This window comes from Manacus vitellinus, unplaced genomic scaffold (assembly GCF_001715985.3).
Source record: "Manacus vitellinus isolate BGI_N305 unplaced genomic scaffold, ASM171598v3 scaffold_16_pilon, whole genome shotgun sequence".
NCBI classification, from domain to species: Eukaryota; Metazoa; Chordata; class Aves; order Passeriformes; family Pipridae; genus Manacus; species Manacus vitellinus.
Genome location: NW_021939189.1, coordinates 2543496 through 2570623, shown reverse-complemented (window position 1 = coordinate 2570623; position 27128 = coordinate 2543496). Strand labels below are relative to the sequence as shown.

General features: G+C 38.3%; 1 protein-coding gene across 5 annotated transcripts in view; it reads right to left on the bottom strand.

The window, feature by feature from the left end:
- DENND4A (DENN domain containing 4A) overlaps positions 1 to 27128 on the bottom strand; it is a 49540-nt gene that overhangs the window by 5566 nt on the left and 16846 nt on the right. For 3 of the 5 annotated variants that reach the window (XM_018069606.2, XM_029958685.1, XM_018069607.2), the window contains 23 exons: positions 26765 to 27006; positions 24832 to 24898; positions 21504 to 21562; positions 20726 to 20870; positions 19974 to 20149; positions 18042 to 18142; positions 16410 to 16628; positions 16022 to 16167; positions 12874 to 13007; positions 11882 to 12017; positions 11211 to 11417; positions 10997 to 11125; positions 10605 to 10746; positions 8463 to 8582; positions 6973 to 7113; positions 5234 to 6333; positions 4229 to 4439; positions 3065 to 3162; positions 2119 to 2294; positions 1851 to 1997; positions 1205 to 1415; positions 700 to 954; positions 112 to 229 (listed from right to left, as the gene is read on the bottom strand). In XM_018069606.2, the coding sequence (XP_017925095.1) occupies positions 112 to 229; positions 700 to 954; positions 1205 to 1415; positions 1851 to 1997; positions 2119 to 2294; positions 3065 to 3162; positions 4229 to 4439; positions 5234 to 6333; positions 6973 to 7113; positions 8463 to 8582; positions 10605 to 10746; positions 10997 to 11125; positions 11211 to 11417; positions 11882 to 12017; positions 12874 to 13007; positions 16022 to 16167; positions 16410 to 16628; positions 18042 to 18142; positions 19974 to 20149; positions 20726 to 20870; positions 21504 to 21562; positions 24832 to 24898; positions 26765 to 27006 (4480 nt within the window). The remainder of the gene's footprint in view (positions 1 to 111; positions 230 to 699; positions 955 to 1204; positions 1416 to 1850; positions 1998 to 2118; positions 2295 to 3064; positions 3163 to 4228; positions 4440 to 5233; positions 6334 to 6972; positions 7114 to 8462; positions 8583 to 10604; positions 10747 to 10996; positions 11126 to 11210; positions 11418 to 11881; positions 12018 to 12873; positions 13008 to 16021; positions 16168 to 16409; positions 16629 to 18041; positions 18143 to 19973; positions 20150 to 20725; positions 20871 to 21503; positions 21563 to 24831; positions 24899 to 26764; positions 27007 to 27128) is intronic. The other 2 variants (XM_018069609.2, XM_018069610.2) reach the window with 2 other exon arrangements.

Here is a 27128-nt window from a genome sequence, read left to right as displayed (position 1 = left end):
GGGTGAACTATCCACAAAGACATCTTTTCTCAACACACAGGCTTCAGTTGCTCAAAATGAAAACTGTTCTTAGAAAAACACCACCAAAAACCCCACAGGAACAGAACTTACTCTGAGCATTCCACAAAATATACAGAGGCTGCCTCGGATCCTGATGCAATTTCATATTGTCCCAGAGCATCTGAATAAGAACGTATTTACTGTCCTCTGACATACAGTGCCGTGGAATCTGAACAGGAGAATGCACACAAAAGTATTTTATTACAAAGTCATGACAAAGGACTTCTGTATTTAACATATACCTTCACATCTACAGGCCTCGTGGTAAAAAGTTTTGCTATTAAAACTAGAGAAAGCTAAATCTGAAGGGGATTCAGTGACATAGTATTTTGTGTATCTTCCTACAGTCCTAAAATCTAAAATTCCTCCTCCTTCTACTGCCTAACTACTCAAATAGCAATAAAACTAATTAGAAACTTATCCTCTTTGAAACTGAGGGTCACAAATTACAGTTTGACTTGCAGGAGTTAAACATGTACTGCTGAGCCCAAGATCCAGAGTTTCACAGATTTTCCTTCAGTTCACAAATTATTCCCCAACTCAGGACTGGGCCCAGCATATTGTAAGACATTTCTAAGAGTTACTCTGTTACTTGATGATTTCCTATATGGGAAAACAAGCACTTCTCATATGTCATACCTTGGAGTTCTTGTTACAATGCTCAGAAGAAAGTATTAATCCTGGTAAGTTGCTGGGCAAGTCCAAGCGCCTGAAATACCAGACCAAATTCCAGAACACAATGGGATGATGATCTACAAAGTCTGCCACTGTTATTGCATGATCCCCTTCATTTTCAAGTAAGCTTTCAAGCTCTTTCCAGACCACTAGAGGACTGAGGTAAGGAACTGTTATAGGATCAGGACTAGGCAAGCGCCATTCCAGGCCCAAGGAATCCTGGAATAAAAGAGAAATAATGCCTTTAGTTCAAATGTAACTATCTTTACAAAGTCTCATAAATGCTTTTGTTCCCTAGGAGACACACCAACATCTAAAAGCTACAACTAACATTGGTTTAAATAAGACAACCTAGTATTTCCTGTAATTTAGGAGGGTTAGTTCTGTTCTCTTAGTTAATGCTGTTTCACATTTCTCTAATCTATGGCACACATGAAAAAATGACTTTTAAGGTAGAAAAACTACACACTGTTGGTCCTTGCAAAGTAGCAGGCAGGCTACCAGTAGGAATGATATGGCTGATCTTCTGGTTTTCCTTCCCATCTTCTTCCAAAGGACCAAAAGTACTGATGCTCCTTGCCACAGGGTGACTTGTACATTCTGACCCAGAGGTATTTTGTCTTCTTCCTGAGGGGATCTGGATACTTCTGGCACAAACATTGTCATGCTGCTTAGATTTGCTACTGGAGAGGAAAAAAGTAAATAATCTCAGGTTTTTGTCTTACTCTGAGTGCTCAAACATGTACACAAACAGACAGAAATAAATTGGAAATAATTGACCTGACACTTCAAATTCTGCCTTGTCAGCCACCACACTCATTCATGTTCCAGTGCAACTTTTATTCCTTGCACTGATGATGAACACAAACATCCTCAAAAGAGCTCATAAAACTTGCAGAATTACAAATGCCAACACGAATTTTTATATCAGGGATGAAATGGCAGAGAAAGTTTGATGTGGCCAACTGAGACAAGGGAGAGGCAGCAAAGAGATCCTCTCTCAAGTCAATCTCTCCTCTTCAGAGTGTCTTATTAAATGCATTTCAGTTCATAAGGAGCACATGCATATCCCACAGAGAACCTGAGTGATTTCTATGCAGGAAATGCACATTTACCTATTTGAGTTGATATCCTCTTGAACAGACATCAGAGACGTAGTGAGGCCAACAGCAGCTGTGGTGTTACAGGACTTCCCACTCTGACTGGAAAAAAGGGATGGGACCTGCATGTTTTCTGTGGAAGGGCTGGACTTCAGAAAGTACCTGCAGGGAAAGAAAAAATCTTAATTTGATCAAAAAAAAAAAAACAAAAAAAAAACCCAACAAAAACCTCTTCCCAATAATAAGCGTTCAAAATTGAGGACAACTCAGGCACTGCTCTTACCGTCCCGGCCGCCGAAGGTCTCGGATTTCTATGCTTAAAAAAGGCAGGAATAAGTTGCCACAGAAGGGACAGGTGGTGTTGAGGTTGGAATCATCTGCTGTCCAGCCTGCCATGATTTCTTCATCATGAACCAAACAGTCACAGGTCCGACACCGTGAGCAGCTGGAGATGAGGACCTGCACACACGGGAACATGGTCTCAAAAATACTCTTCTTTCACAAAGCACTTAAAACTGCAGCCAAAATCTCTGCCCTTTGGTGAACCCCCTCACACCACTTGCATACAAGTTCATCCTTCTATGGCTTCTCAGATTAAAATCAGCTATTTAATATTTTCTATTAACAATAACGTGTCATTTGTAATCTGTTTGCAAACATAACCGCACAGGAATATTTACACAGCTACATAAATTGTTATTAGAATTTAAACACTTCTGTAATGACTGTCATTACTATACAAATGAGGGGAAAAAAGGATGCTAATGACCAGTCATTATTCTAAATCCAGTGAAAAACAAACAAACAAAAGAAATAGAAGAAAGAGCCAACCAAAAGCAGCCTAACAGTGAAAAGAAAAATGATCTTACCAGAAAATACAACAAGAAATAGCTAGTTCTCTTTCATATTTTTAAACACAGTGCTATTTAAGGCTTGGTATTTTCACTTCAAACAAATTTATCTCCACAAGGGATTTAGATGTCTGAATTCAATGGCATCCAATTCTCAAACTCTTGAGAACTGCAGCTTTAAGGACCAAAAGGTGTGACTGCAATAAAGACCTTTCTAGAGCAGGATTTGAAATCAAATCTACTCTATCACAGAAATATTCATCTATCTTTCAGTGGCTTAGTCTGAAGCTTTGAACCTTAACAGAGGTTCAGGTAACATCTATATTTAAAGACATATGCTTTTAGTGTATCACTTAAAATCAATAAATCATCCTGTACCTCCATAGCATAGTTGTGGAACACACTGGTACTGCTTGTACTGCAAGAAGATATCAACTCTGATTTGTCAGGTAAAGGGAACTTTGAAAGAGAGCCTGCTAACAGAAGAAACACGAAGTATTAGTTATTCAGAAAATGCATTTTTAGCAACTTGTTTTTCTGCCCAAACAATGCAGCAGTTATAAAATGTGTGGTGGAAGACAACAAACTCGAATTACTCGTAAGCCCCGTGGAGTGTGGGGCCACCATCTGCCCAGCACCAACCAAGGCAAAAATAAAAGCTACCAACACAGAACTTCCATATGTTCAGTTTTCTTTGATAACAACAGTTGGTGGCTTGGAAATAAATCATAAGTAATTCATACCCACACTTTCCATGTGGACAAGAACTAGGCAAGGGTAAGAGGTGCTGTTTGTGGCTGCAGACATCCCTGATCCTTCTCTTTGGCACCATGATGGAGCCAGGCTCCCCTCAGCCTCCAATCCCTCATCTCCAGGCCACCCTCCATTGCCTCTCTCCAGTTCCTCCACATCCCATGAACTGGGAAGCCAGATCCAGGGATCTTAGTGTACAGACCTTTCTCTCATCCCAATTGTGCTTAACACATTGTACCCCATAATGACAGCAGCACAGAAACTCATCCCACAGTCATGACCAATTATCCAGCACAGACTGGGGAAAGAATCTACAAAGTCTGTCTGAGAATCAGCTTCAACTGTGGCTTAGAGAAAATTATAACAATTTTAAAAAATTTATTTGCATTACTTTTAGAAAACAAAATCAGAGCAATAAAGTCACCATTAGAATATTTTTAAAGAAATTTTCTGGAGCTGTACAGCTTACACAAATAAGATGATTATATGAATACTCAAAAACCCAAAGGGTCTCCTATTTGCATAGCTGTAGCATCCAGAAACAGGATTTGTCCACATTATTTCACAAGGAACCCCAAACCAAGGTTCTACAGTAACAAAATCCATAGACATGGACATATCTGTATGAGTAATAGTTTGCAGATAGGAAAGGAAAAATTCACTCTTTCCAGAAAAAGTACTAGTCACTGGGATGATCTCAAACTGAGAATTATGGAAGAGCAACTTCTAAAACTGGAATAGTTTTGTTTTGTCACAGACTGATGAATGCAATGCAAAAGCTTCTCTTACCACACTGGTCAAATTGTTTAGCTGAGCCATCGTGGGAAGCTGAGCTTTCCAGGCTTGTCCTGCTGAGGCCAATGCCCTTAATTTCTGATGTGGTATTCTCCTGAGGGGAAGCACTTTCAAAATCATTGCAGACATCTTCATCAGTGAGAGAAGTAGATTCTGAGTCCAGAGCTCCAAGAGATGAAACACTTGCTCGGTCTGAATTTTGATCCTGAGAGAAGAAAACACAATTCCACTGAGAAAATGACTGGAAAGCAAAAATATTCAGGAAAAAAAAGGGGCAGTCTTCTTTGTCTCAGTTCATTCAAGGCATGAACCTCCTTCCCTGGAAAATCCCAGATCTGTGTTCAGAACTGATGCCAGACAAGGCAAGTTTCACTCTGGGTTAAACAGCTACACAGGATTTTTTTAAAGATTCTCATAATAAAAATAACTAAGTGGAAATGTAACAATTTTAACCCTGTAACTTTTTCCCACCGTTGCTACAAAAATTATCAGCAGTTGTAGGAATACATTAGGATAGGCAAGGCAACTGTGCCTCTCTTCATTCCCAAGGGTTTTGGGTTGAATTGGTAGCAACAAAGAACGTTCTGACAAGTGACCTCAGACCAAAACTAGTCTTAAATCACTTTGGCAATCAATCCAAGCAGATTTCCCTTTTCTCCTAAAAGCAATAAAAGCTTAAAACCAGTATTGCTTATTTAAGTGGGCTTGTTTTAGGTTAAAAAGGGAAAGCAGAGCAATCTTCATTCTGTCAACACATCAATGCAGACTTATGTTTTCTCATTATAAACACACTCAAAACCCAGGGTAGACTAAAATTTTATTCAGGACAATAAAATTAGGGTCCTGGTAAATGAAAAAATGATTAAAACAACTTAAGTGTACATAGTTTATAAAGATACATGTCATTCAAACGGGGGATTTATCAGATCAGAGTCAGTGATTACAGGTTTTACAAAGTTTTTTCCTTAATTTATAGGAACTTATATCACAAACATTTACCTTTGAGGATGCAGCATACATTGCAAACTTGGAGTACCACTTGCTTGCTTTCTCTGCAACCCCTTTTCCAGCAGAAAACATGCTGCTTTTTAGGACATCAAACTTGGGTGTTAACAGAGTGTCCAAGTTGAATGAGGGTGATGACACCAGTGTTAATGCACTGGCTGTATCCTGTGGCTGCTCCCTGGCTGGACTGTGTGGGGAATAAGCTGGGGAGGACCAAAGCCTGTCCCTTGGCCTTTCTTCATTTTTTGCCTGGTAACTCTTGGATTTGGTAAGACTGGGTGGCCTTGGGGAGCTTGGGGGAAGGCTGGACCTCCTACAAGGCTGGATGATTGTGGGGCTCTTTTTATTAGCATTTCTGTCATCGGAGGGTTTCTGCAACTCAATGCTCGGGGCACGGCTGGACAAAGGGCTGCTCATGTTGTTCATGTACATCACGATTTCTTCAGCCAAATCTCTTCTGGCAGAGGGAGTGGAAACACTTCTATCCTCCTCCTCCTCCTCCTCCTCTTTCTGCTGTTCTGTCTCAGCAACCAGCAGAGACAGTGGGTCAAATCCAGTTTCAACATCTGTCTTTTCAACTGGCTTTACTGGAAAGCTGCTTCTCCTTTGCAGCCTTCTGGGTTTCTCACTGGAGGATTTCACTGGAGGTGCTGTAGGAGTTTCTGGTTCTGCATCCAGGTCTTCCAGATCAAAGATAACAGGAGACTCTGTTTTATCTGTAAAACTGCAATCAAAAGCTGCATCTTCATCACTGGATTCTTTCTCCAGGCTCTCTCTCTTAGATCCTAAAGAGGAAGTTCTGATATTAAGAGTTTTTGGCCTTATGCTTTTCTGCAATGCACTGGACAGGATTTTGGCATCAGCTCCCAGTTTTTCAACCATTTCTCCAGGGTTTGCTTCCTGATTGATTCTGTTCATCATGAGTCCCACCAGGCCATCCCCACTCAGGGTCCTGCTCCTGCTTTCCCATGGTATCTCCCTTAAATCAGGCTCTACTGCACTTTTATGTCTCTTTCTTAAGGATTTACTTTTTATAACTTCTGCTTCACTGGCATCCTCAAAAGATGATGTAAAGAGCAATCCCACAGAACGCTCTGAAAAACAGATGAAACAAGGTGCTCTATTTGTTGCTATACAAGAAAACTGAACAAAAGTACAAAGGAATGCAAATTTGCCTCATCTTTCAAACATTTTATAACACAGAGAGGGAATTCACTATGATTGTGCCAGGGGTTGAAATGCTGAGCTGACCATGGTCATAACTCTTAGGAAGGGACAAAGATAATAAAACATTTAAGAGTGAATAAATCATACAAGCCAAGAGTAATTTGAGAGACACCATCAAGAAGACTTGTGAAAACACCTCCAAGTTTCTTTTAATTGCACTGATAGAAACTTCTTTTCCATGCTGAAGGAATTTATTAGTTGCTGGAGGTTATAAGAAAATAACAAGACTTTGGGATTTTGCAAGCAGATGTTAACTACAGCAAAAAAAACAGAGCAAACAAGAAAAAAATCTGGAAATGGAGAATATTGAGACACATCTTCCTGACACAACATATGGTGACTGTAACAAACTCACTCCCACAGACTTCATCAGCCACTGCTATCACACCAATAAAATACTGAAAGTTTAGTGGACAACTCAACTCAGTCTCACTACTCAGAGCTCCCTGGAAGTTAAATATATACACAAAACTGAACAAGAACCCAAATATTTTCCCTCCACTCACCCCTGCTCCCTTCTGCCATGGGATTGTCAACTGTGCCGTTGAGCCGCACGATGCTGGAAGTGGCTTTGTCCTCACTGGAGCTGTGGTAGTTCAGTTTGGGCAGGCAGTCACCACTGCCTTTTGTGCTCTCCACTTCAGACACTGCACACAGAGAAGGACAGTTCTGGGGAATCAACACCACTTCAGTCTCAAGTTTCTATCACTTCTCAGGATTAGGAGGCAGCACGTTGCACCCATCCCCTGATGCACGGGCTGATCCTGCTTGGGCTCTGTTATTTAGAGTTTAATTCCCAGCATTACTTTTATAACTGAAAGTTCCATTTGCTCCTCTACACAGAGCCCAAAAGCCATACCAAGATTTGTGGTGGTTGTGGAGATTAAGACCACCCTAGTTCATCTCATCATCCCCAGGACTACGCAAGTGTTACAGTATTCACATTTACCTCTTGTAGATAGGGAAGATAAATTTTGTTGCAGGTGACTCTCCAAAAGAGAGAATTACTTCTCTAAAGGATTTCAAGCAACTTAAATATTATCATATTGTATCCAAAAGTGCAAAACATTTTCAGCACATCATATTACTATAAAGAGCCACGAATGTCCTTATTATGGCTAACAGTTTCATCAGAATTCACACTTTCTGTGTCCTCGGAAGTTTTATTAAACCTAAATAACTTGTTTCTAATCTTATATGTATGTTATCATGATCATGGGTAAGACAATTTTTCAAGCAAACTGAAGAAATGCTAGTGCTAGAAGAAAGATTGTGGTGAAAACACTGAAACAACTTGACACCACCTGACAATGGGAATGGTTAACTGAAGTAGTAGGGGAAAGCACACTGAAAAATTTAAGCAATTATATTACTGGGGGAACTTTTATTAAGAAGAGTATTTTCAATGAATATATATGGGAATCTGCAGTACTTATACATTTTTACTCCACAATCTGATCTGTTATATGCTTGCATAAAACTGATGCTGCTCAACTGCAGTTAAGGGGATCATGGGCAGCAGATGTAAATCCTGAAGAAAAGAACCCCTTCTCATTTCTGATGCATCTCCTAAATTTTGAGACTTCCAAGGAGCTGGGTAATTTAGATCTCTCAGACTTGCAAAAACTCAGCTGTTCTCCTCTTATGGGATTTATAAAGAAAACAGAGTGATAGAAAAGGCTTTTCTATAGATCATGCCTCTAATGCAATTTAATTTTTTTAAAAGACAAAACCATTAAGCTATAATTATCATTAGGCCTTTATGTTGCCATTATCACTTATTTGAAACAGAGGAGAGGAAAAAAAAGAACTGTAATTTTCAAAGCGAAACCATCAGACATCCAGAAAATTACATTTAGAGAAAGAACTTAAAGCAGGGCATAAATGGGCATTATCACACACACTCAGTGCAGAAAATCAGCTGTCCCACTTAGCTCTTGCTGAAATCCTTATTTATCCCAAATGAACCAGATATCTGTATTCACAAGATACATACAAGAACTGGAGTCACTCTCTCTCTTGTCCTCCTTTTGTTCTTGGATGTCTTGAAGACAAGCTTTCCCTTGCTTGGCTTCTTCTTTGAATGATGTGTTATTGCCAGTGTCTGAAAGTCCCCCTATCATAGCAGGGTGATGGCAGAATAAAGGCAATTATGGTATTTAATACTGTGACATTGTTCAACAGAATAAATTGAATACCCACAGTAATTCAAAGGCCTCTTATCAAGTACATTCTAATTAACAGTGAACATTTCACCACGCACAAAAAAAAAAGATAAAAAGGACTGGTTTACTTTCACAGTATAAACATTGAAGTGATGCTTTACAGGATGAAATTAAAGGGTAATTGGCAACATTTCTGATTAAATACTGAACTAAAGCACCACTTGGCTTTGATTCTGTTGCCTGGTTTATTTGATCAAAATGTCACATCTTTTCAAGAACTCTAAGAGGCATCTAAACATTGTTTGATTTTAGCATAGTTAATGCATCTAATTCTCATGGGTTTATTCTAGAAAGCAAAAAAACCCCTGAAACAATGCAGAGAAACCACAAGTTTGTGTGCAAAACAAGATTAAAATAAAAATAACATCACCCAAAAAACCTCCTGCAAATATTCAAGACACTTATGGGGTCATTCTTAAGACAAAACACTGCCCCAGGTATGACCAATATAGTCTGAGTGATTTCAAGAACCAAATTTACTTCACACCAACATGGTGACTCATCTTCCAGGGTGCCACAAAGCAAATTAACTAAGCAGATAAATAAGGATGTTTAATAGACAGAAACTAGGGGAGCATTTCAAGCCACACACGCTCCGTGTCCTTTATCCAAAGTCAGTCCCCCAGCACTAGGGCATTTACTCTCCTGCAGTTTAGGTGGTACCAGTAAACACCTCTCCCAGATCAAGAGGGTCCAACATGGCTCAAAGCTCCCTCCCCTCTTTTCCCTACAGATACTGCTCTGAATGTCTACAGACAGGGTAAAAACCTTGTTGCTTTTGTAAAGATAGCAAAATATTCTGGAATTTATGGAGCAGTTTTTGGGCTTGCCTGAGGAGTCAGCACATTCTACCTAGGTGCTTTCATGCAAAGTAATCTCAAAAAATCAGATGATGCCAAAAGCAAATAGTATTAATTACATAAATGGAAGTTTACCTAGCGAAGGACTGATTACACTTCCTTGTTTTACATAGTCTGAGTTGCAACCAGCATTGCTAAGCTCTTATATGATGCTTTGCATGGCTGGGTTTCAAAACAGTGGTTTATCAGGAAGGTCACCTTCATGAAGAACAGGCAGAAATAAAGCAAATTTGTTCAAGGTCATCCAAAAGGTTAATGATAGAGCCAGAAGTAGGACTGAAGTCTCTGGGGTCTAAGAGAAATAATCTCACCATAAGGCCATCATATCTGATCTGTTTGTCAGGGCAAAGATTTATCTGTACATATCTGGAATCACTGGAGGACTTTGAAAGATGAGTCAGATGATCTTCATATATTTCTGTGTGTATGTTGTAAAGGCCTTCCAAGGTCAACTACAACTAAACTATATTGCTGGTAGTTTACAATGTATTATCTTGCTTTACTGGTAGTAAGTTATAAATACCATGGAAAGTAGCACCTATGGAAAAGACAAACTACAGGCATGGCCATAGAACCATTTCATGTTCACATCACGTAAATCTTTACTGGAAGGAAAAGGAAAGCCTCAGATACTGTACTATATTCTAGATAAAAACAAAAATTATCACTGCAGCTGGTACACAGAACCTGCAAACAGTACTGCAAACTCAAGGACTAGTTCTAGTTGCCTCTTAACTTAGGTCAAAAAAAGGGAAAAACAAACAAAAAAAAAGCAAGGCTGGGCAGAAGCTTCTGCCAGTTATGAGACTGGTCACTGTATGAATTTGGATAATTATCACCAATTTCATGTTCATATCGTCTCCTGAACAGGTGATACAATAAATAAAAAGGAGATTTTCAGATTCAAAGACAAAAAGAAGAGACTTTTCTAAAAATTATGCAGGAATTGTTTTTTCTCTAAAACAGTTTTATCAAACCCGCAAAAGAAAGATTTTTGGAATAACTATCTTATCAGCACAGAAATAAAAAAAGAGAAGGATGTGAATACTCTACCAGGATGTGTATGTGTGGTGCTTGCTGGCAGTTTTTTCAATGCTTTTTTAAACTGTGCTATTCCTAAAACAACGTTCCGGACTTTCATCCACAGGAAGTAGCCACCTCGATTGCTGGAAGGCCAGGTACTCTCCAGAACAGCCTGGTTTGGAAACATCAAGGACAAATCAAGTCATTAACTTAAATTTCACACTGAGTTACACTGGCAGTTATACAGTAGATTTCTAAACCTACAAAAACAAAGACCACACAATTATTCTGTCTTGTATTTCTTCCCATCACCAGAAATGACAGAATGGCACCTGAACTGCTCCCTTATTCTGCTCGTTTCTATTTGCCTGGATAAAATCACATATTTTTTCCCCCCTCACCCCGTTCCAAAAACCTCTTACCTTATTGTAGTAGCCATAAGTGATGGCATTGGGGTCAATGCCAGCCTTCTGCATCTCAAAGAGCACCCTCACAGCCAGCACAGGCTGCCCATACTGCCCACAGAGCTGCATGAGGACCCGGTAGCACACCTGGAAAAACAGTGAGTCAAACGCGTGTTCCCCTCAGCGAAACCCAAGGGTTGCCCTCTAGACTTTCGGGGTTGACCTGTTTTACCTCATCAGGTGGGTCTATTTTTTTGGTGTGCATTTTCTGCAGCACATCATAGGCAGTTCTCAGAGCCCTGACTTTGGAGTGGCAGACTTTGACATAGGCAGGCAGGCAGATGAACCAAAGGCCGTAGCAGTGACGTAGCAAACACCTGGACCACATCTGGGGGATGGATGAGTACTTCTTAGCAATCTTATGTGCAGATTTGATTTCCTGGAAGGAAACACGGATTACTTGTCTGTATTTATATATACATGACACAAACTTACATGTTAAAAACTGAACATGTAGCATTACACCTAAAAAAATGCAATGTTAATATCAGCAAAGTAGTCGAAGTGGGAAAGAATGAAAGAGTGAGTGATATCAAAACAGTTGCTGTGCAATATTCCAGGGACAAAACCTTGCATTTCTTTAACTTTCTGTCTATTACTTCAAACTTTAGAGCCCCTCTAAAAGCTCTGGATAGTGAAAAGAAGCAGATGTGGAAGCCCTACAGTCTGCAAGTGGCAACGTGCACAGGGGCCCTGTAGGATATGGTGCAGACAAGCACAGTTAAACATCAAAAGAACAATCAGCACAGTCACTGAATCAGTGAAGAACCAGTCAGAATTTACAGCCACACTCAACCTGGCCCTTTCCAAAGCACCTCATGCTCCAAGAATACCTGCAAGTACCTGTTTAGTTCTCCTGAACATTGGTGATGGGCTGTTGGGGCTACTGGCTTTTGAGGACAGTTTGTTATTTGGTGCTGTGAGAAATCCTTCAGGTCGTTCAAACAATTCTAGTTTTAGTACTGGAAATCCATTATAGCTGTAAAAGAAATGCAACACTTAAGACCTGTAAGTCAAATCCAAAGCAAAACATACCACATAATAGCAAAGGAAATCAATTACAGTTGCACCAGAAGCTTCACAGGAAATAGAAAACACTAAAGTAAACCTTTAAAGACATGGTTGACAAAGTGGTTTACTAATCCCTCTGCATGATTTCATATGCCTGCACAAACAGTCTCTTAACCTGTTATTCAGCATAAGCAACTTAAATTGATAAATACATTTGCTGTCATAGCATTTTCATTAATTAATGTGTCAAATGCATTAGTATTGATTCTAGTTAAGAAAAGAAAATAATCTGCGTGGCTCGGTCCCTAATGAGCATCACATGACAGAGGTTTATAAAAATCAATATGAACGATATCAAACTATCCAAAATATTAAGTAAGATTAGATATAAGAACGTTTCTCAGAATTAATAAGGAAACCAATAGACAAACCCATTTGACACAATTACTAAATCAGTAACACCAGTTTGCAGTGATTCTGTGATATACTCTCTTTCCAAAGAGTATCTGCAGGTTGTATCACCATCAATAGTAGCAACAGCCCAATGGACTGGGTCCAATTATTTCAATTTCAAACTTAAAAGGTGTCAAGAGCCAGCACCATGTACTGTGATCACACAGCCAGCTTTATCATCATTGCTTCCATGTGCACATACACAGAATTAAAACTTCAAAGGAGCTGGCACACCAGGCATTTTACAAACATGTTTTTACGTGAGCAACAAAAAGGGACCGGAAAAATTTTATCCCAAGAACCCAGAAACTACTCTCTCCAAGGGCAACTGTCAGGATTTTGGGCAGCATCCTGCTGTGTGCTGAGCTCACCTGTACTGCAGAGGGTGCTCCTCCCCGTTTGGCAGAGGAGGGATCTCGGGGGGGGTTATGAAAACCGTGTGCTCGCTCTTGTAGGACTCATCCAGCTCGATCAGCCGTGTTTCCCCACTTTTGTCTGTATCCACCTGGAGAAGGGAAGTTAAAAGAGAAAGATTCTACCAGCAGCACTGTGTTTTCTGCTCTTACAGCTAAATGGTCAAGCAGGACAGTCTGTACCTGCATCAAAGAACAGCATCTTAAAAGGAAGGACACCTTGCACAGTTGTATTGGGAGCTCTGAGTGCTGCATCTTTTTTGTAAACTGTACCCCAACCCAATAATCCAAGTTTTATGAACAGTCTGAATTGACTGTTCTCAGCTAAATAAAAGCAGTACAAAGAGATTAATCCTACTGAATACATTTCTAGAACTATGTTTCTAACTGCAGCAATAACTTGAAATCTGTTTTTAAGAGCTATTTTCTAGCTTCTCTATTTTAACCACTGAAAACAATACCAAGCCTTATCCAATTGTCTGACGTACACAGAACCTACACACACCACCATCCAGCAACTGCAGTCACTTAAAGGGTCATTAATGTCGTGATTACTTGTAGACTGCACAAATACACGTGCTTTCAAAGAGATAAGGGAATAAAAACGTGTGACCTCACTAAAATTAAAGGGGGACGGATGTAACTTCGGTTTTCTAATTTAAATGGTAACCAAATTACAGCCAAATTGTACATTATTTCAAAGAATTGAATAAGCAACCTGTGGAATTCAAGAATGCATGTTTCCCATGCCTTAAGAGTTTGGCAACAGAGAACTGATGTACAAGAAGAAGCATTTTCCACAGTTATCTCCTTCAGTGAGGTGCAAACATATCAAGTAGTTTCAATAAAATTCTTGAATATTTAAAGTTTGATAAACACACAAAGAGGTGTCCTTAATTACACATTTTGCTGCGTGAGACAGATGGAAAGTATTAACAAATCGAAGTAGCCAAGGAGAAGGAACATATGGCTGCTGAGAAGCAGCAATAAACTAAACCTTGCTTGGCAATTTAAATACTTCTAAGGATGTAAAAACCCCACAGCTACAAGTCTCACCAGTGAAATATAATCCAGCCAGTAGCTTAAATATGCATGGAATTGAGATAATTTTTGAATTCCTGGGAAAATGAAAACTTGTGAGACAATTACCCCAGATCTTTCAGTCCAGCAAAATGGGCAATCAATTACAATTACAATCTCTGCTGCTGCTGTCTAGGACCAAATAACATGCAGAAGAGATTACTCTTCAGCTTAAACTATTCTTCCAAATTATCTGAGGCAGGGCTTAGATGATATTTTATAGATAACTAATTTCACAGTACATGAAATCTGTCTCAACCCAGTGGCCTGTAACTGCCCATAAGAAGGTGTTGTATCACCTTCCAACCCATGACACCACTCCTTCATGCCTACCCTGCCAGGTCCTGGGTCACCCAGTGAAAGGCATTAATGTACACATAAATATTGACTTTACTGGAATAATTCAGTTTTGGTATATGGTCTTGGCTAAGGCTCTAGTTGGTACAGCAATCCTTGGTATACTTCAATATTTTACTTTGCATGCTACTGGTAAGCAGAGTATCAGAAATAAGAGAAATTAAGAAGAAGCAGGAAAGAGAAGATGAGGCAAATATATAATTGTTCAAAGAAATCCTACATGGGAACCCTCATATCAATGAAAACCTGGTTTCACAAGCAATTCTAAAAGCATAGTACTGCCAGTGCCTCAGTTTCCCCACAGTTACCACTAGCACAGAAGCAGCTGGCCCTTCAATAAAACTGAATTAAATCCTCCGTGCCAGAAACAGAAGCTGGAGAAGTAAAAGTGCTTCCTGTAAAATTTATTCTCACAGCACTGCCATGAGCAGTTTTTTACAGTGGAAAGAAGCTGTCCAGGGCATCAAGGAGCAAAATAACTGGCAGTGGAACAGACAAGTCTCTCTTTCAGCTGTAAGAATGGCTACTTAACCTCTTAGAAAAGGTGAAAGCCCCAACAGCTCCACAGGTTATGTGCAGTCTCACAGCGCCAGCAACAACCTAAGCATGACTTTTTTTTTGTTCTGGAAGAGCTGTCTGAATTCCCAGACAAGATAATTACAATGAGGGCATCAACTTCAGCACCCTCATAAACCATTCTGCGAAATGAAACGTAACAGGTAGAATTTGACACTTAAAAGGTCATTGCATTCTGAATAAAAATCCCATTTAACTCTGGCCAGAGAACTGAACTGTAGCACAATGGAAACCAAGCACAGCTCAATGGTTCAGTCACTGGGGTATTTCTGTCTATGAGATTTTGTGTTTTTAAGCCCAAACTGGCACAGCAAAGCAAGCACTGCATGTTGGAGAGTTTTTAACTGAGCTATAGGATAATCGACTCTACATTACAGAAATGTTTGCAATTAATTCAATTTATAATGCATGAATTCCTGCAAGTCATGCTGCAGAACTGGAAAGCAGAGTTTTGAGAGCTACTCCTACTAAAATATCGAGAGTAGCAAAAGCTATGAAGAGCATTAAGCAGCATTAGACTATGCTTTTACATTTCTCTCAAACTTTACTTCTTTCACACTTCTTTTCAAAACAGCTCTTCTGCACTTCCACATTAAAGATATCCATAAATATGAACTGTAAATAGCAGTTATCAGTCTTCAGTATTAATTCCTGTGGAATAAACAGCAGGTGACCTACTTTCCAGGAAATCCCAGATAACTGCACTCTGTTTAAACAGCAGTGTCCCAGAATAGTGTTACAGGTAGCCTGTAAGATGGCAACTGGGTGTGGAATTTCTTGTAATATTCATAAAAACAGGGATATAAGACTGGGGGTTTCAGTTCAGTTCTTTTTCTTGCACTTCTCACAATGGGACAGTATTTCAGAAGCTGCCATATATGTTCTCATATTTTATTTACAGTCAAGAATTTGAAGCAGAAAATGAAACAAAGCCTGACAAACAAGGAAAGTGGAAGGCTACAGTGACTAGGAAAACAAGGAAGTAAAAGGAAAAATATAAATAGACTTGCACTTCAAATATATTCTGCTTGCCCTGTATCAGGTAATGTAACCAGCAGCAGAAGTTCAAAGCTCTGTGCACACCAAGACTTACCTTATCCACACAGTCATCAAAGAAGGCCAGGCTGGCGTCCTTGTCGCTGACAAAGGAACATTCCTCAATGAAGCGAATGAACATCTGGGTTTTGGTCATCAGGGTGTAAAACTTCTGATGGGAACGGTCCCGACTCTTGAGGAAACCTGTAAAGTAAATCAGAAGCAAGTCAGAATGCCCAGAACAGAAGAGTTGACCAAAAATCCAGCATAAATTCCACTAATGAGCAATAACCTTTCTGCAGTCTTTGCCACTCTGTGAAATTTTGTCTGCACTTACATTTTCACCACCATTTACAACACCAACACATAAATGCCTTTATTCTTTATGTAAGAGCGAATCTAAAATAATAAATTAATATACACAAACCAAGTCTGTAACTTCTCACCTTGTAGTTCAAAGAGAGAACTTGCATCCGTGGCTGTTTCAGAGGGTGCCTCTGTTATTGGCCTGAGATAAGACCTGTAACCTTTCAGTATCGAAGCCATGAAACACAGAAATGCTTCCTGGATCTCCAGATCCAACAGATGCAACTTCTTCCCAGAATTAAAATCATAGTCATTCATTGCCAATTCCATTAATGCATCTTCTCTAGGTCGCTGTTGCACTGTGAACAAAACATTATAATGGTTTCCTTTTTCCCCCCCCTCGACAATGGTAAAAAATATTCTCTTTATGCTACTAAATTCACTGATTACTGAACCCCATTAAGTTTGGACTAGATTAAAATATATGCCAATTCACTCATGATATGCAACAATGGATTCTGCTTGACCTTATATAACTCATGTAACTTTGGATAACACCAAAAGCAGGATATACTTATCTTGTAAGTAATTACTACAGCAACAGAGAGAACCAGCATAGATAGAGCTTTAAAAAGCCCTCTAAGAAAGCTGGTTGTAAAAACATGTGAAAATCTATACATGAGCTGATTAAAGAAACACATTTTAGGCCAAATACATAATTGGGATGTGTTACTTTTTTTTTTAACAGTGCCTTTCATTTCAAAGTGCTCCCAAAGAGCAGATAATGCACATTAAATACCTATATATGCAGAAAAGCACCACCCAGATGCAGAGTGGAGCCATTAAAATATAACACACTGCAAAATGCTGAAACAGAGAGAAAGCTTTTTCAAAAAAGATCTAGAAAAATCTCTATTCTTACATTTAGGTATTTGCATCTACATTTTAAAGCTAAAACTTCACTGCTACATGCAGAGTATGGTAACATTCTAGTTATGTCTCAGCAAAGTGCAAGGATGGTTTCATTACTGTCTCTCCACATTTATATATAATTACAGTCAACCTTACACTCATATCACATTTAAGCAACCTACTCTGTAATACGAATTTAAGATCACTACCACTCTATTTTTACATAGAGAACATAAGGTTTAAATTTTTTTAGAAAAAAGGCCTCACATAAAATACATCAAAATTCTGAAGGAACAGGTAATTTTCATCACCTATCAGTTATACCCTTCCTTGTGCAGCACATCCCAATAAACTTCTGGGTTTGTACATTCTGATCAGGACACAACTAAATTCCAATGAGCTCAGCAGCCACGAAGGTGTAAAAAGCCTTTAAAAAGAGTGTTTCACTTTAATGAGTTTCACTAACATCATCTCTATCCATTTTTCTGCTTCTCACATCAAGGTTCAACAAACCTTGCCCTGCAATATTTGAGGATTCTATCAACAACCAGTTTTGACTTAGAAATTGTAGAATAATTATGTCTTAAACATTTATAAACATTGGGGCTTTAAATGTATTATTATCATCTTCAAATTTTAGGTAAAGTACTGTTAGCTTGAGTGTCAAAGTTACCTCAATTGTCAAGATATGAAAAGACTTTAAAGACAAAAAAAAAAAAGTCCTTTATTAGGTTCTGACCTTCTGTACTAAAAAAATGTTTAGAGGAACTGGTGACTTCAGAACATATTTAATTATCTATTTATCTCCTAAAATGTGGCACACACATCCAACATAAACCTTATTGTACTTTCCTACTCACATTCTGCCAGTTGCTGATATAAAGTATTTAAAGTGTTCATCAGGTTTTTACAAGGTTTCTTTGGTAAGATCTTCCATGCAAGAGTTTTCTTGTCTCCAGTTCTGGAAAGGAAAAAACCAGAGTATGAGTGTACACTGGAATGTGTTCAGAGGATATTCCACCCCACCAGAGAAACTGGAGAATATACCAAATTTACTCCATTAAATCAGGACTGAAAACCAACCAACAAAGTCAAATTTGATTTACTGTGTGGAGGTTGGATCAGAGCCATCCAACCAATGCCCCATATTTCAGGATGATCATTACACTACCACACTCCAGCACTGAAATCAATCCAGTTACAACTCACAAAAGATGGATTAATGGTATTAATCCTCTGTCATTGCATCAGCAACCGCCACTCATGTCATGATCTGAGCTGTAATTACTTAAATTGCATGGAGAGAGTGACTAAAACATATGAAGTAACCCAAAATTAATCTGATATGGCAACTGCTTTCTGTTTAGTGCACATAGATTTGGACTTAAATTATATCATTATCATGATAAAACAAATTCCAATGTTCTTTATCAACAGAGCACCAGGAAGTTTCATCGCCCTTTAAGTTACAAAGCTGCAAAAGTTGTAAACATTTGATTGATACTTTTTTTCCCTGGGATGACACAGAATTAACATGTTCTAAGAAAATGCACAGAAAAATCAGTTAAAAGTAGAATGAAAACAATAACTAGAAATAAATTGTTTTCAACTAATGAATACGTAGTTAATTAGACAAACATCAGAAGAAATGTAAAAATATGTTCCTCTTGACCAAAAAGTAACAAAGCCAAAATCATCCCAGCCTAGCTTGAACTAGTTCCTAAAAATTTCAGAGAATAACTGCTACACCAACTTGGTGTCAGCACAAAATCCTTGACAAAATTTCTATTGACAAATACCTAATACATGGAAACTTCTCTAAATCCACACACAACTGCTGAAGTAAAAATAAACCCACAAATAAGAAAATTTAGGAAGAAAAAGAAAAAGTTTAGAGTTAGGCACAGTAATGCTAAAAATTTGCTACCAAGAGGAGGATGATACAAAAGAATCCTGAGCAAAGACTTTGAGATGTTACACCAAGTACATACTGAGCATATTCAGCACTATAGTGAAATAACAGTCTAATTCTGAAATTACGAGTTTAATTCATTTGTGTGTATTAGAATCTTGAATTAGAAGCCTTACCATCTTCTGTCTTTTTTTGTATCACCTCAACACAAGGTAATAATTCTTTGCTTTCAGGATCATAACAATATAATGTTTCCCAGTGGTTTTATCAGTGCACTGCTGTCCCTTACCAGTAATTTAGATAGTAGATTAATTAGTGTTACAGAAAAATGCAGTACTCCACACAGTGATGAGGAAGTAATATTACAATACTGTTATTTCAGTTTGTTAATGATGGCATGATTTTAAGGCTTAATTAAGACTCTCTCACCCATGACAGTTCACATCTCTAATTCTCAATGTGAAGTTCCTGTGTTTCATGTGGAATATGATTTAATTGTTATAATTTTCAAGCAGATGCCCATAAAAAGAGATTAGAATTTCTTCAACACTGAGAAAGCTGGTCATGAAAAATGAGAATTCTCCTCCAGGGATAATCAATTGAGAGACAACATGGTTAATCCAGGAAAAGTGCTAATGTGTGCAATAAGACTTTAATGTAATAGAATAAAAGGCAATAATGTGCCATGATTGGGCCTCCACTCTGCTGTGTTGAACAGGAGATATCATCTCCAGCATGTTCATTTCAAGAAGGATGATACATTAGGAAGTTCAGAGGTTTAAAAGAAACAACCCTCCAAAAGGCTACTTTTTGTCTTTGAAAACATGACGCAAAAAAAAAATTAACATGGAAGAAAAATAGTTGATTATTAAATACTTACTGAGAAATTGTGTTGGTGTCCAGGTCAACACAGCTCACATCTGGAGGGGGGTCATAGAGATCAAAGTATCTTGAATCAATTCCCACTATGAATGGGCAGGGGGCACTTAACACATCTGCCAGTGCCAAGGGACAGAGAGGAATATATGGGCAGGGCCAGTGGAAGGGGAATATCATCTTGGAAAACATGCAGAGACAAAAACACAGGTTAAATGTGTGTAATACAGTCTGTGCAAGTATAAACCACACTAACTTCAAAATTCTTTAACATGGCAGATAATTCTTACTGAAGATCCAGATGCAGACTATTAAAGAAAAAAAGCACTAATTTCTCAAAAATCCATTAAGAAAAGCTCTTCAGGATAGCAGACTGTGCATAGCAGAGATTGCAAAGAGTTGCTTAGTAGTGACAGGCAGGAAAACTACGTGTACTTAAAATTCCACAGGAGATAATACAGTGCTAGTTGGGAAAATCAGGAACTCATATTAAGTGCACTGTGATGACCAAACACAACACTTATTTACAATATTTATATACAAAGAACCAGCAACTCTTTCAGGTTCAACTTTTCCAGTTAATCTTTCTCTTGTCTTTGTAGGATATCATTAGCAGTATTAGTTTTTTCTCTCTAGTATCTTTTATTTTTAAGCAACCTTGAAGGTTAACAGCACTACTACAAATACCAGATTTTATCTAAACCCCATTTTTTTTCCATTTACAGATACAATACACGACTAAAACCCAGTACTTACAGAGACTAATGCCTCTGTGACACTTGTGAGGACAGAAGGTCGCAGGGAGTGGATGAGAATTTTATGTTCTGTCACAGCAAACACAAGCAGAGTCACTGCATTCTCAGGTCCTAAATTCTGAAGTAGTGTAGAAAACTTGCCTCCACTGTTACAGGATATAAACACAATACATACACACTGGTGAGTTACAAAGCACAATAAAAAGAGAAATGTTCAGTAACAAAATAAGTGTAAATCTGCAAATATTTCCTTTAAAGAAGATTATTTGGTACATTTCACAGTTCAGTGAGGAATGGTCACCTCCCAACAGTAACCATAATTCCCTGAGACTCTTTAACCAGTTGGGACTATTTTCAGGACACATGAATGATGACTTTTCTCTCTGAGAAGCAATTTACAGGGAGACAACATGTCTTTCATTAATCATTCTCCTGCACTGAGACATGAAGGTTAAGACAGTCACAGAACTCCTGAATTCCCTTTGCAATCCAAAAGCTGCACTACCTTAGGAGCCCAGGCACCAACTCCTAAAAAGGGCATCTAACAATTTATATTCTGCCTCAGGAACCGCTACAATTATTTGAAAAAACCTGCCATAGATTGTTAATTAAGAATGTATCCTTGTCAGGTCTAATCTGAACAAACTTCAGGAACACCAGCTTCCAAAGGCACGAGACGAGGTGAGTTAATTTACACAACTGCAACTCAAAATACTAAACCTCTTCCAAGACATAAATCAGAACACATTTCACAATTTACAGAAGATGCTGCTACTTGCCTCAGTGGGAGAGGTGATGACACAGGTTGGCTAAGGATCAGGTTATCATGTGGAGATAGCTGGAAAAAGATTTTAAAATACGTCATGTTTATTCTGAACTTTGGAAATATTTACTGGAAATCACACAACTATAAGAAAGAACACTTAAAAATTATTTAAATTGAGCTGAACCTTGTACATCCCAGTTGTACAGCACTGTAAGAAGTGCTGTGCAATGACATGCATCAGGATCTTTTAATAAGAACTGGGCAAAGCACAATCTTCCCTTCTTGGTCCGAACTGAATATATTGCATATTCATAAAGAGGACTTTAAACCAGCTAATGCTGCAGAAAATTGAATACATTAACTGCTGAAAAATGAAGCCCTCTGTATTTTAAGGGCAGTGAGGACCCACAGTTCATACACAGCTTTCAGGGGCCAGGGGGGGATTCATTCTGGATTTAGGGGAAAAGAGGTGGATAAAAATTCATGAAGGGGAGAGATGGCAGGTCATAATGTAAAGCCATATTTTCTTCAGAAGGCATGAGAATTAGGCTCTTGACTGGTAGAGACTGCTCAGCTCTGACAGAATCTTTAAAATTTGCATTAGCTGAAGATCCAAGACAAAGATCCTATGAATTCACATTTCTTTCTTACAGTGACATGACATCAAGCAAAACCATATATTCATACATATATTCAGCATGCCTGGGAAGACTCATCAGTACAACACCACCAACACACAATCAGTTTATCAAAGCTCAGCTGCTGTTTTCAGCCACAGGAAATCCCAGGTAACAGATACCAGCTGGCTTAATCCTCCCTATATTTTTTCTTGTATAAAAGCAGTAGTAACTCAGTAAGTTGTAACTTGTAAAAACTAAGCTGCAAGTTCTGACAACTTTTAGTAACATTTCACTTTTGTTTCACCCCAGACCCACTGCAGGTGACCAGATGACAGAAGCCAGAAGGTAAGACTGATGACCTAGAAGCTCTCAGTCACCCAGGGCTGTGCCTGGAGACTCAGCAAACATTAATTGGAATTAAGGAGTCCCTGCAATGCTGCTTCCCTGCATGTTTCACATAGCAGAGCTGACAAAGGCTGCTGCTACATCCCATTCCCTGACAAATGAGGATGGCCACACCACTCCACATGCTGGATTTGTCTTCCAGTGAGTCACCTTGTGACCACCAGCACCGTTAGCCTGTTCAGTGGAAGAATTCAAAGGACTCATTTTTCAGCCTGAGGCAATCCTCATAAACTACTCCCAGAAAAGAAGCATCAGTCTGATGTCCTCCGACTTCAGTGTTTCAGCAAAGGCAGATAAACACAATTAAATCTCTATTTGAAGAGCACGTCTCCCTCAGGCAGAAGGGGCACTTATTGCCCCCGTTCTCCAGAGGGAGAAACATTACTCTGTGTGCTCTTCAAGTTTGCAGGTTGTGAGAGTGTCATTAGCACAGGAACATCTGTGCAATAAGGGGATGTAGGACATGGAGAGCAGAGTCCAGCAGATTTCAGGTCAGAAGGAGCCTATCAACGGTGGCAGCTGCAAAATGGGAACATTCCGGAGTGTTTTCCTAATGGCTGTAATTTCTTTGAGACTTAAAAAGTCAGAGACATGCCAAGCTCTCTCTCTCACTTGTAACAGATGCTAAGCAGGATCTAAGAATGGGTTACACATCCAGACTGGCACACACAGTTACTAAAATATACCAGGTCTCATTTTCAGAAAGCACATTATAGGAACCTGCAAGACATTCTACAGATATTGCAGAATTGTTTAGCAAAACGCTACCATGCTTTAGTTAACAAGCTTCAGAGAGAATTACATTTCTTCATGAAGTGAGATCCTAAAAGCTTGTAGTTTTCAATAATACAGGCATTTCCCACACTATTTTTGGGGGAAAATCTTAGGTATGATCTGATTTTTTTATTCAGTGCAGTTTCAAACACAACTCAAGTCCCTGGAAGCAGCTGGAAGGGAGTATTTACTCACAGACCTCAACCACCACTGCCTACTGTAAAAGCAGTGTTTTCTATGTCTGTACTATCAGCTACTACAGTTGTACTAATTTGATGCACAAAACATACTGAAAATAAGATAAAACAGACATCATTTCACATCACTTCTATCCAGGTCTGGAATATACACCCATGTATACTCTGACAGAGTTTCCTAAAACTTCAGGCTAAAAAAAATGAAATGCTTTTCTCTAAACTCAATTTTACTCTCTGTAAATACGTGTTTAGTATTTCCTGGTACAAATATTTCATTGAACGTGAATACAAAAAAACCAGAAACAAGATGTAAAACTCCTGGGTTTTGATTTGAACTTTCCATAAGAAAAGGGACAGAAGTGTCAGACACAGTTTCAGTGTGACTGTTCTCCAGCCCCTTTTCAGTAAGAGTAAGAAATATCAACTTCTTTAGAATAACCAAGTAAGTGAGGAGGATCTTCAATATTCACTACACTCTATAAAGACATAACCCAAGATTGTATTTGCTCTGAAAAGCTTCACTACCACATGGGCTACACAACTAAGACTGAAAACTGCACAGGGCTCTCCATATTTTATGTTACACAAGAAATAACAGAGAATAACAATTTTGTAATGACTTAATCAAAACCACAGGATTGGTAGAACACTACAACTAGAACAGATATCTTTGCAATAAAATTTTAACGTTCTGCCTCCTAGGAGGAAATAAAAAGAAGATTTAATAACACTTCAGAAGCCTTTGAGATCAGGATTTCCTCTCTCCTGCCAACTGTGATGCAGCTGAAATTTCAAATAACAGGTAACAATTGTTGCAATTATTTCACTCCCAGCTCTGCAGGTAGGACAGAATAAGGGTCATTTTTGATAAAGTGCCCCTTGTTAATGTGTGTGGCTCTTGCAGGTCTCACTAGGACCACTATGGAGAGGACAGGACGAAGCCCTTTGGGAAGAGGGGTAATCATGAATATACACTTCACATCTGCATTTAATTTTATTTATTTACTTTACACTCAGCCTCCATACAGTAGCAAGAAGAAAACAGTTCAAAAGCTATTGCAAAGTCAAACCAGATGCTGCCTTTGAATAGTTTCTCATTAATTTCCATATACTCTGAAAAAAATTAAGCTCTAAGCTCACTGAACACTTTCTTGTAGTAATTCACTAAAGCCTGAAACTGGAAACAAAATTTTTACAGATTTCTCACTGTTAAGTGTATGAATTTAGAGGGGAAAAAAAAACAGGAAAAAAAATTTGGAAATAAAAACTACATTTTTCATTCACTAACCTGTTCAACAGCTGTTTTATCTTCACTTAAGATACAGTTAAAGAAAATTACACTTACCTGAACTAGAATTCTTGGCCTCTGAGGGGATGGAAAAGGAACCTTATGCATGAAATGGGAAATGTGTCTAGAGGAAAAGAAAAAAATACTGATTAAGTAGAAATTAATCTTAAACTGCTTTACCACAAGACAAAATTTTTTCCAGTAAGAGAGATCATTATATAAAAAAATGGAACATACTCATTCAGAAAACAGAGAACAAAAAAACCCCACCACCTAAACCCTAACAGGATATTCTGACCTTCAAAACCTATTTTTCTCCTGGTTACAACCAAAATGAGAGGCCAGATTATCTTTCAGAATACAAACTTGGTTTATGAGACTGAAAAATTCAAAGAATTTTTTTTTTAAATTTGTAAAGTAGAAATATTGATGATTGAGTATCACAGTACCATTTTATAATCCTGCTTCAGAGAGAGTTTGAAATAGCACCATCCCTCAGAGACCAGCACTGGTTATTTGCAAAAAATATTCACAGCTGAATATCAAAGAGAGTCATTTTTCTCATCCATTTTCTTCACTTCTAAATAGAAAGTGTTATATAAAATTGCTGATGAAAAAAGTAAAGTTTTTCCATATATACAAATACAGAAAAATGTTTTAAGAATTTGACCACGTTCTCAGTTTTATGAATTGATTAAACTTGCATAAGTTCTAAAGGTGTAGTTCTACATAATAGATACTTTCACATTAGAGGAATGACATGCAATCAGTAAAAACTCAGGAGAAACAGCTATTCCATCCTAAACTAAATGCTACAGCACATCCTTTATGGGATTTCTGCAACTCTTACCATTATGACACAGACAACCACCCAAATTTTGAAGAAATTCAGACAAATCCACAAATAAACACTGATTTGGGATTTTTTTCTCCCCTACCAGTGTATGAAGGTGGTGGTCAAAATATGGAATATTGATCACATAAGGGAAGGGCCTGTTGCTTGTGTTCAAATACATGCATGGCACAGACACTCATCTCATTCAAACAGTCAGAGAAACCAGGTTAGATAATATATTAGAATCATATTTGAATTATCCAGGTTAAATTGACCAGTCAGTTTACAAATCAGAGAAATCAGAATAGACAAATAAATCCACAGAAATCAAAATTAAACATTTCTTATATTTACTTCTCATGTTATTCATTCACAAAACTCAGAATCCCAAAAACCTCAGCTTAAAAAAAAAAACCACAAATCCAAACCAAAAAAAACCCAAAAACCTTCATCTTCATCACTGGAAGTTTACACTCTTAGAATTTTAAAACAAGTACAGTGATGTGAAGTGGAATAATGAAGGGGATAAACAACCACCAGAAATACTTACTCCTCATAAAAGTTAATATTGAAGTTTAAGCAGAAAAAAAGACTGCCATGCAATAAAACAGGAAAGCAAATGGTGTATTTGAAATCTGATGCAGTAAAATGTTACTTTAGCCTAGAGATGTTAAATGGTGTTACATATCAATTACAGGTATCGACCACTTCTGGGGTGTGAGGACTTCCACTGCATTTTAAAATGTGAAATCCTTTGTGTGAGAAGGAAATTAGTTTTATTTATCACTAACAGAGGAGAATTACTAGTGCAAAATATTCCATCTGCTTTATCATCTTTCATTACACTACAAATAGGCATTTGAAAAAATGCAAACCTACGTATTTAATTCTCCTGACTTGATGTGTGCAAGATTAAGAAACGATTTATAATCTTGCTCCTCACTATGGCTAAAGGGTGCAAAGCTAATTAAAACAGCTTTCAGAGACCTTTGCAGGCACTTAAATCACAAATAAAAACCTAGACTTTTTCAGGAAGTAGGTAAAGATACATTTAATCACAGGAGAAAAGTGTTTCACTTAGTGTAACCATTATATTGATGACTAAAGTAAAGAAGTATTACAGGAAATTTAGAATAAATGTTGGGAATGACTTACTTTTCAATGGGAAGGACATGTGGGCCAGAAATGGAGTAACGATACAGAAAGGTGAGAAACTTCTTGAAAGCATCAAAGAAAGGCCAGTGGGAGAGCAGACAGATGCATTTGTTTGTCTGAACTGTTCTGCACGTGTCTGACTTGCCCTCAGCAGCAGCTGCCAAGCCTAGCTGAGATCTTTGTTTCTCTGTGAGGTTCTCTTCAGGATACAGCTCATAAAACTGAATAGCAGCACCATACACCTGCAGAAAACATCGTGGGGTCGAAGTCAGTAACTCGGCCTCGATCCTCAAAGCAACCCAACAAACCCCAAACACACAAGGAAAATCAAGTCTGTGTTACTGCTTGAAAAGCTGAATTAATG